The 16509-nt window shown below is 45.8% G+C and overlaps 1 protein-coding gene across 3 annotated transcripts in view; it reads left to right on the forward strand.

Annotated features, from left to right (window-relative positions):
* Positions 1 to 255: 255 nt before the first annotated feature.
* Positions 256 to 16509, forward strand: part of HHAT (hedgehog acyltransferase) — a 346637-nt gene continuing 330383 nt past the window's right edge. For all 3 annotated transcript variants that reach the window (XM_075267136.1, XM_075267135.1, XM_075267134.1), the window contains exons 1-4: positions 256 to 340; positions 8317 to 8437; positions 9246 to 9313; positions 12287 to 12400. In XM_075267136.1, coding sequence (XP_075123237.1) covers positions 8335 to 8437; positions 9246 to 9313; positions 12287 to 12400 — 285 coding nt within the window. In that variant the 5' untranslated portion in view covers positions 256 to 340; positions 8317 to 8334. The remainder of the gene's footprint in view (positions 341 to 8316; positions 8438 to 9245; positions 9314 to 12286; positions 12401 to 16509) is intronic.

Here is a 16509-nt window from a genome sequence, read left to right on the forward strand (position 1 = left end):
CACACGGCTCTGCTACCTGTAGTACATGACACACACACGGCTCTGCTACCTGTAGTACATGACACACACAGCTCTGCTACCTGTAGTACATGACACACACACACGGCTCTGCTACCTGTAGTACATGACACACACACGGCTCTGCTACCTGTAGTACATGACACACACAGCTCTGCAGCACTACATATCTACACACAGGCCATCTGTAGGTAATCCCCGCCCACCAGCCATGTGACTGATCACATGACCAGCACCTCACGGAGGCTCCTCCCACCGGCCCGTAGTTAGCGCAATGTGTTGAGTAGGTGTCAGTGCATGGCGGGGGCCGGGCAGGCTGCAGGTACGTGCTGATAGCGGGGAGTGACCGGAGGGGGGCGCCACCGATACTGCAGAGCTGCCAACAAACCACATCTCCCGGCATGCGCTGCTTAGCAAGGCATGCTGGGAGCCGGGCTCTCCAGTCACGTGACCATGTATAGGGCTGCTATGTGTCTATGCAGAGCTGGTAGGAAAGTGCATGACTAGCAACTCCCCAATGTCATGTTATTAGGAGGCCTGGAGCCCTCACCAGCAGGGGGCGATGTGAGGGGGGGGGGGTCTAGTTCTGCTATTTCCAAATGTACCCCAATGGTTGAGGACTGACATCACTGGATCGCTGGAAATGCGTCGTGTAAATCCATCCCTACGAGATCGGTCTTATAGAACAGTAATCCATACCTGGTGTCCCGGTGTATAGGGGAAAAGATTTCCATCATAGGTCCTGGCGTGAGATATAATCAATATGTCAGGTGGAGGAGTTCCTGCCGTGCGTGGCCGTATTCGCACAACGTGGCGAGCAAGGCACAGAATGAGTTTGGCACAAGAAAGGGCCTTGCAGGAAATGTCAACCCCAATATTATTGATGATTGATTGATAATTTCCCTCATGATTTAGGATTAACGCTACGGCTACATGACGACTTTTGCTGTGAATCCCTTCGCTTGACTCCTTCACTACGGAAGTGACGTTGCGACCCGAAGAATACTGTGACTTCAAGTCTTAAAGGGATCCTATCATTAGAATCCCTTTTTTTTTTCTAACTAGCACATAGGAATAGCCTTAAGAAAGACTATTCCTCTCCTAACTTTACATGTCTTCTCCGCGCCGCCGTTCGGTAGATATTCCGTTTTCCGTCTTTATGCAAATGAGTTCTCTCGCAGCACTGGGGGCGGTCTCCAGTGTACCCCCAAAATTATCCCATATAAAAAAAATGATACTCTTCCTGCAAAAAACAAGCCCCCCTGTGACTATGCCGGCATAAACCTATTGGCATATCGGCCTGATAGTGGGAAAGACTTGTCTGTTATATAGGGACGATCCGCTGCCAGAGCCCGTACAAAATATTACAGGACCTTGCAGAAAATTCAGAAGCAGGTCATAGGAAAAATGCATAAAAAATAATCCAAAATGTGCACAAGACACAGGAAACCCCTCCCCCCCCCCCCCCCCCAAAGATAATTAACTCTTTCCTAGTCTATGGATGGATCTGTATTAATAATGTAGCAGTAAACCTGGACCGAGAAAGCAAATTTGTAAAGCATAAGTGTCATGATGCAGAATGGCCACAAGATGGTGCCGGAGGTACATTCAGCAATCATATATATATATATATATATATATATATATATATATATATATACAGTATATATGTGTATGGGGTGTATATGTATGTAATGACTAGAGTGACACTCATTGCTGACTCCTGCATTAGGAGATGCCATCACTTTTTGATGGGTGGGGGTCTGATCTTAGGGACCAATCCTAAGAATGAAGGTTGTGGTTTTCTTTGTAGTGTGACACAGGAGACTGCAGCATCACCCCGTTCATTTGCATAGGGGTTCCCTGCAGTAACAATGGACGCAGCGCATCATTCTCTGATCATAAGTGACAATTTATTCTGGGGTATTCAATTATTCTCTGAAGACCCCACAATGGCGCCCACACAGGGGACTACAGCTCTCACTATTCATTAGAATGGAGTCATGCACAATAAAGGGGAAGGGTTGTCAGAGGGGTTGCACAGGATTTAGGGTTTTATGGCCCGTCCTTAGGGTAGGCCATAAAAACCTGATCCTTGGGCAAGCAGCAGGGATTAGCTATACGGGGCCACTTCCGACACCTATACTACACACAACACAGGGCTGAATACAGATAACTCTGGTCCCTGCCTAATGGCGCGGCGCAATACTGCAGCTCAGATTGCTTCGAGGTCGATGTGAGCTGAGCTGCAGTCCCGGTGCCCGTGCACTATACAGGGTATGCAGTCAGTGGCATAGTCATAGGGGTGCAGAGGTAGCAGTTGCCCTGGAGCCTCACGGGCCCCAAAGTACAACATAAGAAGACACTGGTATTATAGATTGCACATGGTAAGTGGGGCCCCTATTACATGCTTTGCATTGGGGCCCATAAGCTTCAAGTTCCACCTCTGCATGGGCCTACCTAATTCCAGCCCTGCGTTGTGTATGGTACGGACATCAGCAGTGGTCACATACAGCTGATCGGCGCCGGGGCTGGCTGTCCTAGTGACACGCCATCACTTTCTACTTCTAAATCTACGTGTCAGTAGACCGCTTGTCACTCAGGACCCAGGGAAAGCTGTGTATGTCAGGTGGTCTATAGCGGTACTCGCCTTCTCCAGTACAAAGAAACCTCATCCATAATATAAATGGCATGTGACTAATCTCCTGTGCGTATTGAGGCCCCCCCTGTGCAGAAGGACCCGGCAGGAGCTTCGGGAGAGATTGTGTCACTTGGCGGAGCCGTCTGGATTATCTTCTTGTCAATAGCGCTGTTTCCCTTCAATCTCACCTGCCGCATTGTGTTTCCTGCCCGTCAGTCTCCCGCTGCGCCGTCCCACTCGCTGTTCCATTCTCTCCCACACCTACACACTTTTCCACTTACCCCCCTCTCAGATCCTTCCACCTATTTTCCATCTTACAGGCCAGAAGTAACAATACTTCCATCAGATGCCGGATTTAACACCTTAGCGTCGCAGCGCTGACATTTACTACGCAGGCACGGTATAAAGGTAGAGACATACGAATATATGTCCGCCGTACACATTAGATGTCATGCGGGCGTCCGATGGATGATGGGAAGACGGGCGTCATGTGGCCGTGATGGGATTGTTTGCACAGCGATCCCACCGTCTACAAGAAGAACAAGATGTGCGAAATGGAACTACCGCCATAGCGGCCTGCGACTTTAGGGCTGCTATTCATTGACCGATTCCCGCTCCTGCCCAGGGCCATTGTAATACATTAGGGAGCCTTGTTCAAACTCGTGATTTAATTTTGTCATATCCAGTCCCCTCAAAGAATACACCCCTAACCCCGTTCCCATGAACCTGCAGACTCCGGCTGTAATGATGTCTGCGACTTGGCGTTCATTGCGCTTCCTTGTGCAAACAACATCTAGGCAGAATAATGGAGCACCGCTAGAGTTGACATCACTGCCTGGAACCCGGAACAGCACCCAAAATACGGGACTGTCCCACTCAATTCAGGGCAGCTGAGCGGGCCCCCACTACCATAGGCCCAGGGCAGATGCACTGTTTGCTCTATGGTTAAAGCGGCCTTCTTCTGCCTATATTTGCCTCTGCTTCCCCTTCACCCTCCCAGAGGCCCCGTGCCCCACACCTTGGCTGTGATGTGTGATGTACAGGGCCCCTGAAGGGCTGAAGGCTAATGAGGAAGCAAAAACGACTGTGGGCAGGAGCAGGGATCGGTAAGTATATAGCAGCCATGGTAGCAGCACTATGCCTTATGAGGTCAAAAGTTTGCTATAGGGCCCGGTCTTTGCTAGTAGCTGATCATGTCAAAGACTGGTGTGTGGGTCTGACAGCTGGCCAAAAACATCCAGCAAGGCTGATCTGCCTTTGTCAAACATGTCTACCGAATGGCCATCTGCAGCATCTGTATGTCACATCGCCGGCTATAGCTGTCGAAAATCTAATGTAAATGTCTGATTTTACCTCCACCGTGGGTTGTTTCACTGTCCTTCAAATGCACAGCCAGTGTGTTGGGGGTGATTTAGGTGATAAAGTAAGATTTTGCTCCATTTTTAGCGATATTGTTACATCAGGGCATCTGTTATTACTCTGGTGTGACATCACTGTGTGTATTATCCTGTACTGTGACATCACTGTGTGTATTATCCTGTACTGTGACATCACTGTGTGTATTATCCTGTACTGTGACATCACTGTGTGTATTATCTCTGTACTGTGACATCACTGTGTGTATTATCCTGTACTGTGACATCACTGTGTGTATTATCCTGTACTGTGACATCACTGTGTGTATTATCCCTGTACTGTGACATCACTGTGTGTATTATCCTGTACTGTGACATCACTGTGTGTATTATCTCTGTACTGTGACATCACTGTGTGTATTATCCTGTACTGTGACATCACTGTGTGTATTATCTCTGTACTGTGACATCACTGTGTGTATTATCCTGTACTGTGACATCACTGTGTGTATTATCCCTGTACTGACATCACTGTGTGTATTATCCCTGTACTGTGACATCACTGTGTGTATTATCTCTGTACTGTGACATCACTGTGTGTATTATCCCTGTACTGTGACATCACTGTGTGTATTATCCTGTACTGTGACATCACTGTGTGTATTATCCCTGTATTGTGACATCACTGTGTGTATTATCCTGTACTGTGACATCACTGTGTGTATTATCTCTGTACTGTGACATCACTGTGTGTATTATCCCTGTACTGTGACATCACTGTGTATTATCCTGTACTGTGACATCACTGTGTGTATTATCCCTGTACTGTGACATCACTGTGTGTATTATCCTGTACTGTGACATCACTGTGTGTATTATCTCTGTACTGTGACATCACTGTGTATTATCCTGTACTGTGACATCACTGTGTGTATTATCCCTGTACTGTGACATCACTGTGTGTATTATCCTGTACTGTGACATCACTGTGTGTATTATCTCTGTACTGTGACATCACTGTGTGTATTATCTCTGTACTGTGACATCACTGTGTGTATTATCCCTGTACTGTGACATCACTGTGTGTATTATCTCTGTACTGTGACATCACTGTGTGTATTATCTCTGTATTGTGACATCACTGTGTGTATTATCTCTGTACTGTGACATCACTGTGTGTATTATCTCTGTACTGTGACATCACTGTGTGTATTATCTCTGTACTGTGACATCACTGTGTGTATTATCTCTGTACTGTGACATCACTGTGTATTATCCTGTACTGTGACATCACTGTGTGTATTATCTCTGTACTGTGACATCACTGTGTGTATTATCCCTGTACTGTGACATCACTGTGTGTATTATCTCTGTACTGTGACATCACTGTGTGTATTATCTCTGTACTGTGACATCACTGTGTGTATTATCTCTGTACTGTGACATCACTGTGTGTATTATCTCTGTACTGTGACATCACTGTGTGTATTATCTCTGTACTGTGACATCACTGTGTGTATTATCTCTGTACTGTGACATCACTGTGTGTATTATCTCTGTACTGTGACATCACTCTGTGTATTTGTGACATCACTGTGTGTATTATCCCTGTACTGTGACATCACTGTGTGTATTATCTCTGTACTGTGACATCACTGTGTGTATTATCCTGTACTGTGACATCACTGTGTGTATTATCCCTGTACTGTGACATCACTGTGTGTATTATCTCTGTACTGTGACATCACTGTGTGTATTATCCCTGTACTGTGACATCACTGTGTGTATTATCCTGTACTGTGACATCACTGTGTGTATTTTCCCTGTACTGTGACATCACTGTGTGTATTATCCTGTACTGTGACATCACTGTGTGTATTATCTCTGTACTGTGACATCACTGTGTGTATTATCCCTGTACTGTGACATCACTGTGTGTATTATCCCTGTACTGTGACATCACTGTGTGTATTATCCCTGTACTGTGACATCACTGTGTGTATATCCTGTACTGTGACATCACTGTGTGTATTATCTCTGTACTGTGACATCACTGTGTGTATTATCCCTGTACTGACATCACTGTGTGTATTATCCCTGTACTGTGACATCACTGTGTGTATTATCTCTGTACTGTGACATCACTGTGTGTATTATCCCTGTACTGTGACATCACTGTGTGTATTATCCTGTACTGTGACATCACTGTGTGTATTATCCCTGTATTGTGACATCACTGTGTGTATTATCCTGTACTGTGACATCACTGTGTGTATTATCTCTGTACTGTGACATCACTGTGTGTATTATCCCTGTACTGTGACATCACTCTGTATTATCCTGTACTGTGACATCACTGTGTGTATTATCCCTGTACTGTGACATCACTGTGTGTATTATCCTGTACTGTGACATCACTGTGTGTATTATCTCTGTACTGTGACATCACTGTGTGTATTATCTCTGTACTGTGACATCACTGTGTGTATTATCCTGTACTGTGACATCACTGTGTGTATTATCTCTGTACTGTGACATCACTGTGTGTATTATCTCTGTATTGTGACATCACTGTGTGTATTATCTCTGTACTGTGACATCACTGTGTGTATTATCTCTGTATTGTGACATCACTGTGTGTATTATCTCTGTACTGTGACATCACTGTGTGTATTATCTCTGTACTGTGACATCACTGTGTATTATCCTGTACTGTGACATCACTGTGTGTATTATCTCTGTACTGTGACATCACTGTGTGTATTATCCCTGTACTGTGACATCACTGTGTGTATTATCTCTGTACTGTGACATCACTGTGTGTATTATCTCTGTACTGTGACATCACTGTGTGTATTATCTCTGTACTGTGACATCACTGTGTGTATTATCTCTGTACTGTGACATCACTGTGTGTATTATCCCTGTACTGTGACATCACTGTGTGTATTATTCCTGTACTGTGACATCACTGTGTGTATTATCTCTGTACTGTGACATCACTGTGTGCATTATCCTGTACTGTGACATCACTGTGTGTATTATCCCTGTACTGTAACATCACTGTGTGTATTATCCTGTACTGTGACATCACTGTGTGTATTATCTCTGTACTGTGACATCACTGTGTGTATTATCTCTGTACTGTGACATCACTGTGTGTATTATCCCTATACTGTGACAACTACCATATAAGTATGACTGTTGTACCTATAGAAGTACTGTATATCATGTGACTACTTTGGGCCCGTGGTGTACTTATTGCACGTTCTTCATCCTGTCCTGTGAGTTGTTCGGATATTCTCTCAGTAATTTTTTGTTATGTTGCTGTTTTCTCCATAATCCGTTTTATTGCTTTTATTGATGGCGCTCACATGGGTTGTATTATTGATGGCGCCCACATTGCGATCTCCGATCTGTATTATCCATAATAACCTCCTCTCAGCATTGCTGGCTTTGCTGAGTAATGGCTGTCATTGGCATTATTGATTCTCGCTCACATTTGGCAGATGAGCGCCCGCTGCCATTTCAATCAACTATTAAAAATGAAGTGAATATAAGATATTGGAAAAGCATTGTGTGACGGGGCAACTAAGCCGTAGACTGGGGAGACAAGGGAAATAATGATGTCTGACAGGTCGTGTAGCACAAAGATGACAATGGGCGGGTGGCTTTATGGATAGATGTTTCATCACTAGATTCCTGTTGTACAGCCGGCATTAAAGAGAACCTTTCACCGCCTCCACCAACTCTAACGCTTTCCATCATTCAATAGGCGCCGCACCACTGATTCTAGCACAGTTGGAACTTTTTCTCTAGCCCTCACCCTTCCTGAGCAATCAGTGCAATTAATTTCAGCTCCCAATATGCTAATTAGGATCTTTACTGTCAGGTGGGCGGGCCTGAGCTGGGGCAGATGGATTCAGATTCAACCTAACTGGTCTATTGGATGCTGAAAATGAAAGAAATGATTGCTCGGACATGGTTGGGGGCTAGAGAAAAAATCCTAATTACTCCAGAATTATCGGCGCCTATCGATGGGTGCAAAAAGTTGATCGCAATGTTTAATATATTCATCTATTAAAAATTATCCCAGGGCGCCTCTTACATGTCCTCTGACCCTGGCGCTGACAGTACGTTCCAAGGTGCCAGAGATATCGGTGCTATTAGTTTGGTCCTTCCACTGTCACAATGGTGGGCCTTACACCCCCATGACAATAGTCTTGTACCGTGGATGTGGGGGGTGTCCAGAAAAATAAAGGTTAACCTGCCCGCTGACTGATGAGCTTGTTTTTTTTTCAGGTTCTTCAACGCAACGCCATGAAACACAAGCCGCTGTCAAAATCTGAATACTACACGTACCTGCTGCTGTCTCTGGGGATCTACTTCTATTCATTTTATGAAGTCTACTTGTCCTCTAGAGGTAAAGTGACATGGCAGACGTACGGAGTCACCATGACAGTAAGGCGCACGGACCTTGTACGCCAGATTTCTGCCGTGCGCCTTGTCTGATATGAGGCCCAGTCTCATAAATCTTCCCCATTGTTACTATCAATTTACCCATAGCAACCGGTACTGTAAATTAAAGGGGGTTTCCAGGAATCAAATATTACTGACCTATGCTTTGGTTAGGTCATCTATTGACGATCAGTACGGGTCCAACACCTGGAACCGCCACCGATCAATTGCTTGACGTGACAGTAGTCAGGTGAGTAGTAGTCATGGGCTATGTTGACCAGTTGCGTGGCCTTCAAGTGAGCTTGAAGCCTGAGCTGCGATGCCAAGCACAGCCACTATACAATGTACGGCGCTGTGCAACAGGCCACAACGCTGGGGGCTGATCGGTGGGGGTGCCAGGTGTCTGAACCCCAGCACTTGTATACCAATGACCTATATCAGCTGATCTACAGCCGAAAAACCCCTTTAATAAATAAAAAAAACCTCCTTATAGCTCTGTTCACACTGCTGTTGTAGCCTTCTTTGCTGTTTTGTCATATTCAATGGCAAGAATATTAGAGGACGAACACCAGACACCAGACCGGGCCCCATTGTAGGTCCGTAGGGTTCACTGGGATCTATCCTACGACACGTTGCAGTACCCAGAGCCCCTATTATAAAGATATTTTTGGATATTTTTGCCTCTTTTCTTTACTCTCTGATATCTTAGCTCTTTGACTGGACCGTTTTGTGATCTTGACAAAGATTTTTACTTCAATTTTTCCATTTTGCAGATCATGAAGAGGTTATCGAGGAAGAAGTCGGCCTGGAAAGAGAGGGTTCTTTTTGGGGTTTAGCAAAGGTAACTTTCCTTGTGATGGCGCCCTCCTTGTAGTGTTCTGCTCTTGTTGTGTAGAAATGCTATGATAATAGAGGACTTGAGTCAGCACAGTGTCCCTGTGACGGGAAGTGTTGTCATGAGGACGCAAAAACAGTTACGGGGTACACTGTAGGATGTGTATACACGGCCCTATTATGTATAGCCATGGCATATTTTTTGCCACAATATTCCATCTAGTATTACAATATCCTAATAGGGACTAGACCTATGGGATCTGGCTCTTAAAGGGATCCTGCAGCTGCTTATTATTTTTTATGTAAAAGGAGTCTTCTAGGGATTTGATATTGGTGACTTATCCTTAGGATAGGTCACCAATTTCAGATCACTGAAGGTGTGACTTCTTTTACCCCCCTCCCCATAACCATCACCCAATGGAAGGGGTTGCGGCAGCAATGGATGCATTAAGGCCTGGAATGGTACTGCAGATCCCTTTTATTCCGTTTAAAGGGCTTTTCTGGGCATTTATGATTGTTGACCCATCCTTAAAATAGGTCTTTAATCAAAGATCAGCGGCGGTCCTGGTTTAAAGTGACAGCGGTGCTCCTTGTTGCTGTGATCCCATATGGTCTGTGCACAGCTCAGCCCCATGGACGCTCGCTGATCAGCTATTTGAGGCCCTATGGTAAGGATGGGTCATCAATCTGCTAATGTAACCCCTCGTTCACATCTGCATTTAGTAATCCGTTCAAGGAGTCCACATGGGGACCCCCCCTGAACGGAATACCAAACGCAATGGCAAGCGCTGTGCAGTAAAAGCACACAGACCCCATAGACTATAATGGGGTCCATGTGCTTGCCACTTGCTGTCCGCACGAGTCATGTGTAGAGGAAAGTAGATTGTGAAGTACTTTCCTGTTCACATTTTCTGTGCAGAGATCGGGGTCCGTGTGCTTTTACTGCACAGCGCTTGCAATTGTGTTTAGTATTCCGTTCCCCATGCGGACTCCCCCACACAGGATACAAACGCAGATGTGAACGAGGGATAATAAAGCTGCAGTACCTTTCCTGACCACCGTGCAGGGGATGGAGCACTGCTACTTCCAGGGCTGCCATGGATGCATCAATCAGCTGATCTGTGGGGGTGTCAGGAGCCTGACCTCCACCGCTATGATGTCAGCATTGGGTCAGGGCAGTTTTTCAGCTTCGGAATATAAACAAGATAATTTGTATTCAGTGGAAAGACTAAAAAAAAAAAATTACAAAAATGACATAAATCATCTGTGCTCCATCGGTATGTATAGCTACATAGTGCAGAGGACAGGTTAAGATGTTATAATCCAGGCAGCTCATTATCCGGCGCTCTACGTCTTTATCTCTATTGTCTTCCCTCGCCGCTGTTTACCGCGTATCGGCAGCTTCCGTAATTGCTCCAGATGTATCACACGTAAGTGAATTAGTGCAGACAGCTTAACCCCCGAGTGCGGCGCTCAGCATATGTCTGAATGTCATGCACGGCCCGTCAGTCCCTTGAAGGTTGCAGGTTACTCAATTTCATTGGTTCGGCTAATGAAATTAAAGTGGCGGAACAGTCCGGGGAAGCTTATTAAGGAGGTGAAATGTCAGCGCCGCTGTACTGAGCAATGAGCTTAGAGGCTGCAAATGGAGGAGGCAGATCTGTCCTTAGGAGAAGCCGAAGATCCGCTCGCCAATTTCAGGAGCCGTTTGCTGTCTGTGCAAATCCTAAAATACCTAATGGTCCTCACAGCTGAGGGTCTGTTACAGTCGTATCCAGTCTAGACAATGCTCTGGGAAATGAACACATCCCAACTTCTGTTATGGGGTTTTGCTACAGGGATTTGGCCGTAGCCTATATTGAGACAAACGTTACAAAACGTACATTTTTCACCGCCATTTTGCACCCATGGGGGTTCCCATAGTCAGGGGCTTCTCATACGTTTCCTTTCATTGAGGGATTGGTGAAAACGGATAAAAATAAGACGTGACCTAATAGGTTATGTGAATGGCCCCCAATCACGTATAGTGGATTTCATGCAGACGTCCATTATTCACACGTCCACATTTTGATCACGCGTGATGTCCCTGTTAACCGTGGACCGAAATTTCTGCAAAAAATCATGTCAATAATCCCTGAGGAAGATCAGCCTAGGTTCCAGCTCCTTAGCTCACAGAGGACTGCATAGACATAAAGCATTTGTAGCAAACGCAAGGTGTGAGATACTGTAAAGGAATTTACTGAGGTTATAATAATCACTATCTGATCACGGCGAGTCTGAGACCTGGACGTCTACAGAAGTGGAAGAATCACACGGCTTATTTAAAGCTAAGTCCCATTCAAGTGAGTGGGGTTGAACTGCAATACCAAGCATAGCCACTATACAATATATGGCGCTGTGTTTGGTATTCAGTGAAGAGGTCCTGTCACTCACCCAAATGCTGTCGTCTCAACAAACAGTTGAACATTGGGGATCTTGGGTGTCAGACCCCCACTGATCTCATAAAGGTGACCTATCCTAAGGATGGGTCATCAATATTACAATCTCTTTAAACCCCAGGACCCTACTGATCAGCTGGTTGAAGAGGCTGCCATGTTCGGTAAAGCGCTACGGCCTATTGACTGAATACCAACCACTATACATTGTATCTGCGCTTGGTTTTGCATCGCAGCCCCATTCCTTTGAATGGGACTGAGCCACTGCTCCTGTGTCTTGTGACCAATGAACAAGGAAGAGTCCACGATGATCGTAAGTACCATGGTCTCATCAAACAGCTTATCAGCAGGGGTCAGGGAACCGGTCACATATTGATGACCTATCCTAACACTGGGAAAAACCCTTTAAATATGCGTGATTGATCCCACAGCTCTTCCTCCTAAATTCCCCACACACATGCACACTTGGCTGGACCCATAGGGAGATAGGTCTGAATAAGTCATTATGACATGTTAGTAATTGCGTCCTCTACTTTTCTATAAAGGACACAAGCGACTTTGAGTGGAGTTTTTGGATGGAATGGGCTCGCTCACGACTTTTATGGCTTATGCTGGGACATGCAGTACTGTCACAACTTGCCAGAATCTTCTTCAGAACGGTACGTGCTTTTATGCATCCATTTATATACAGATAGGTGCCATATACATGTGTCAGGCTTTGTATGGACTATGTGGACTCCTTATATTACAGCTGGTCCCTGTTTGCAGACTCTAGTATGTCATATTGTGCAGGCACCGAACACTGCCGCATTGGGTAGGGGTGGCCCATTTTTGGGAAGTGAAATATTTGTAATACTTTTACTTGCTGTCCTGCTCACACAGTGCATACGTGCTTTTAAAGGGGTTAAAATAATAATGACGTATCCTATAGATAAGAGGAGGTGTGACACTTGGGACCCTTGCAGATCAGCAGGTGAGTGTTGCTTCTGGTTCACAGGCCGGGTGATATGGAGTATATCTCAGCTTCAGTGCGCATGCGGCGTACCTCCGGCACTTGTGCAGTGAAATTGGGGTGTACATCCTTGGCTTCACTAAAGAACTGCGCAGGCGCCGGGAGCACCAGAGAGGAATCCGATCAGACTCATCTCTAGGCAAGGATCAGGTTTATTTATTTTTTTTTAAAGGGGCACGGATGGATTTATAACAGGTCGATTTGGGATACTAAACCCCTGGTGTATAAGGGCCCGTTAGTGCTTTAGCACAGGTTCTCTTTACAAATGGGGACCTCTTGTATTTTATATCCTTAATTCAAGACTTCAGTCCCTCTGTGCAGGGGCGTAACTACTGGGGTAGCAGGGGTCACGGCTGCCACAGGGCTCAGGACATTAGGGGCCCGGCGACAGCTACTACCGCTGCGTTTTTTTTTTTGTTTTTTTTTTATTAATAGGTCATTACAGACTGGAGTTACTCCAGCTGGTAACGGGCCCTATTTACTTATCGATCCTGGCTGGGATCGGTAAGTGACGCCACGGGCTCCACAAACACTATTATTATACTCAGGGGGTCTTTTCAGACCCCCAAGTATAATGATCGGAGGCCCGGGAGAGGTAAGGGAACATAAAAAGTAGTGTTACTTACCTCTCTGGGCAGGCTTCGGGCCTAGTTGTGTAACGTCCATGATGTCACATGACCCGGGCGTCATTGAAGATGGCTGACACCACTGAGGACTGCAGCGGAGCCGGAGATAGGTAAGTGACTGTCTTTTATGTTGGTTCCCCCCCACAGTCTCCGATTATTATAGTCTGGGGCCTGAAAAGACCCCAGAGTATAATAATTTTTCATGGGTGTTCACCATGGGGCAAAATACTGTGTATAGGGGCCACTATGGGGCGTAATAGTATGTGCAGGGGCCACTATGGGGCGTAATAGAGCGCGCAGGAATGCAGGGGGGGGGGGGGGCGGTCAGGGTCTTCGGCTTCGGTCAGGGGGGGAGGCCCCATGTCAAAAGTTCGCCACAGGGCCCCGTCATTCCTAGTTACGCCACTGCCTCTGTGTATAAGCTCTGCTTTATGTGACAATGTCCTACTCTGTAGGAACTTCACACTTGTGCTGCATTTACCAGACGGGGGTATAAATGGAGACTTATCAATAAAACACGGCACGGTAAAAGCTTTTTTACAGTGAGATTTTACAGCAGTAGAGGAGCACTTATACCTGTCCCCATAGCTCTCCTTTATGGGCAGCCGTGGCCGGTTATGGGGTTGTCGGTGACTTTCTTGCGGTGTTTTATAGTCAGAAGTGGTGAAGTCCCTTATCTGGTATTCACAGTCAATGGTGGAAGTAAATGTGTATGTTACATTACTAACCAGTAAAAATCTGCACATTTACACAACTACTCAACTGCAGCTGCGGTGATATATAATACTAGCGGGAGAGGGGAGGGTAAGAAGGCTGAACCCTGGGATGTCTATAGATTTGGCAGCATTATTTCCTTGCTGGTGACCAGCACAATCCTATTTTGGGCAGTATTTCATTTGCCATCTTTGTATTTGTATGGCAGACTCCCCTTTTGCAGTTGACTACTACCAGGGCTATGGGAGTGGAGTTGAAGTCGGGGCCAATGTTGGGTGTGGTCGGAGTCAGAAAAATAGTGACTTCAATGGGAGCTGAGTTACAATGACGGTGCCCGGCTGCAATACAGTGGACGGCGCTGTCTGCTTTTGGTCTTCTATCGTGTATATGACGTGCGGTGGAAGCGGCTCCGTACAGCTGATCAGTTCGGGGGACAGGTATTGGCCCTCCACCGATCAGGCCTATCCTGAGGACAAAACCTTTAATGAGTGTACTGCTTCTGGGTGACCATGGCAGTCACCCATTTCTGAAGGAGCTGGAGTTGGGTTGTGGAAAAAGTCAGAGTTTGGCCTACCGACTCCACAGCACTGACTCCTACTTGCTACGGGTCTCTGAGTAGCTAGTCTCTTCCCCGGCATACCCCACTAAGAAGCTACTTGTGAGTTTGCACCAGTCATGGTATGGTTGTCCTTGACATCTATTCCTGAGATAAATGTGGGCCCCAATGGTGAGGCATGGATCTCTAAAACCATTTATGGCCTATATTGTGGATATAATGGGAACAACCCTTTAACATTGGATGTTGGATCCTTGCTGAACGCCATGCTAAATTCTTGAAGGTGTTGTCCGTTGTTGTCCTGGATCTGTTGTTGCCCATCATTAGACATCATTCAGTCCTACGATGGAAGAGAAGAAAAGACTAAACAACGAATGTGAACCCAGCCTAGATATTTCTATGCCCCTGAGAAATTCACAAGGTTGGATCTAAGCGATGGCCGCAATTCACGATATGACCAAAGGTCGAGTGAACTGAACTCACCTTTGTATGGACTTTGTCTCCTAGTCCAAACATGGCTGGGCGAATTTGGCCTAAGCCTCTCAGTTGAAAGACCTCCACCACTTTCATCACGTTGTCTGGCCATGCAGTTCGGATATCCATCAGTTCTTGGCCACATATACGTATGTCTCAGCCAAGCCTGAATAAGAAGGTGGGAGAAATCCATTGCCAGGCTCTTCTTGTGGTGACTTATCTCCTCTGAACACAAAAAGATTGGTCATGTTGAAACCCAACAGCTCAGTTCTTCCTTCCCCAACATCTACCATCAAGGGAGCGCCCCATACTGAGATGGTTGGCCAATCCCCCAAAAATTGGAGGTTTCCGCCACCATTAATCTAATGTGTATGACCAACTTGAGTCCTCGATCCCCACTGACCACTACAACGATAAGTTCTTTCATCTTCTTCCAAGTTTTGAGTTCCTTCATGTATTAGATCAGAGATTTTAGGGTCTTCCAAGATTGACGTTGACAGCCCTGCCATAGATCCCACCAAGGTCGTGAAATGTCCGCTCTTTACGTCTACGCTAGAGCGAATTTAAAGTTCTTAAACTTTTTAAGACTAAGAAGTTTCGATGTTCGCTTTTTTAAGACGATGATGCAAAGTTTGACGAGACAATATAAGCGTCTAATGGTCGTTCCTAGCGTTGATAGGATACAGATCGCAAATCAAGTCCTCATTTCCATTCCGCAGACTTACCGACGCGTTGACCCAACATCTCTTAGCATGAACATATACAATTCTCGTTCAGAATTAGGAGGTGATTTTAGTATCGTTTATGAAGCCGCATGTCGTACCCAGCAGCTGAATTGACATAAATGGCAAAAAAGCGAGCGCGGAACGGAAAGTAAAGGTTAATTGAAAACAAGAAAACCAATTTCAAAAGCCGAACAAGTGGAAGACAAAGTAATTATTACAGAGGACGTTATTAGAGGGAAAAAAGAAAACATGTTAGCACGCCCCGGAGTCATCTCTGCGTACATAATTTCTGAAGTAATCATCTATGGAACGACGGCGCTTTAGCGTTGGTGGATAAGACATTACTACGTTGGCGGATTGTGGTGGTTCATGAGCTGTGTTATTAAGCCTTTCACTTTCATCCACCATTAGACCAAGACTGGGAGCTTGGAGAACCCGACGTTCCTCTATCCCCTTAGGAGGTTCTCCTCCATTGATGATCCTCACCTCTATCTGTCGCTCCTCCGGAGGTGAGGGACATCCCAGATTTCATCTTCACAATTACATTGCATACATTAGTTTTTATGTGGTTCCGTTAATGAAGTGCTTTACCTATCTACTGCCGAGCTTCGTGAAATGTCGGAGGGGAATCCAGTGCACTTTTATCGCAGCAATGTCTCGC

Source organism: Leptodactylus fuscus, chromosome 3 (genome assembly GCF_031893055.1).
Source record: "Leptodactylus fuscus isolate aLepFus1 chromosome 3, aLepFus1.hap2, whole genome shotgun sequence".
Classification (NCBI taxonomy): Eukaryota; Metazoa; Chordata; class Amphibia; order Anura; family Leptodactylidae; genus Leptodactylus; species Leptodactylus fuscus.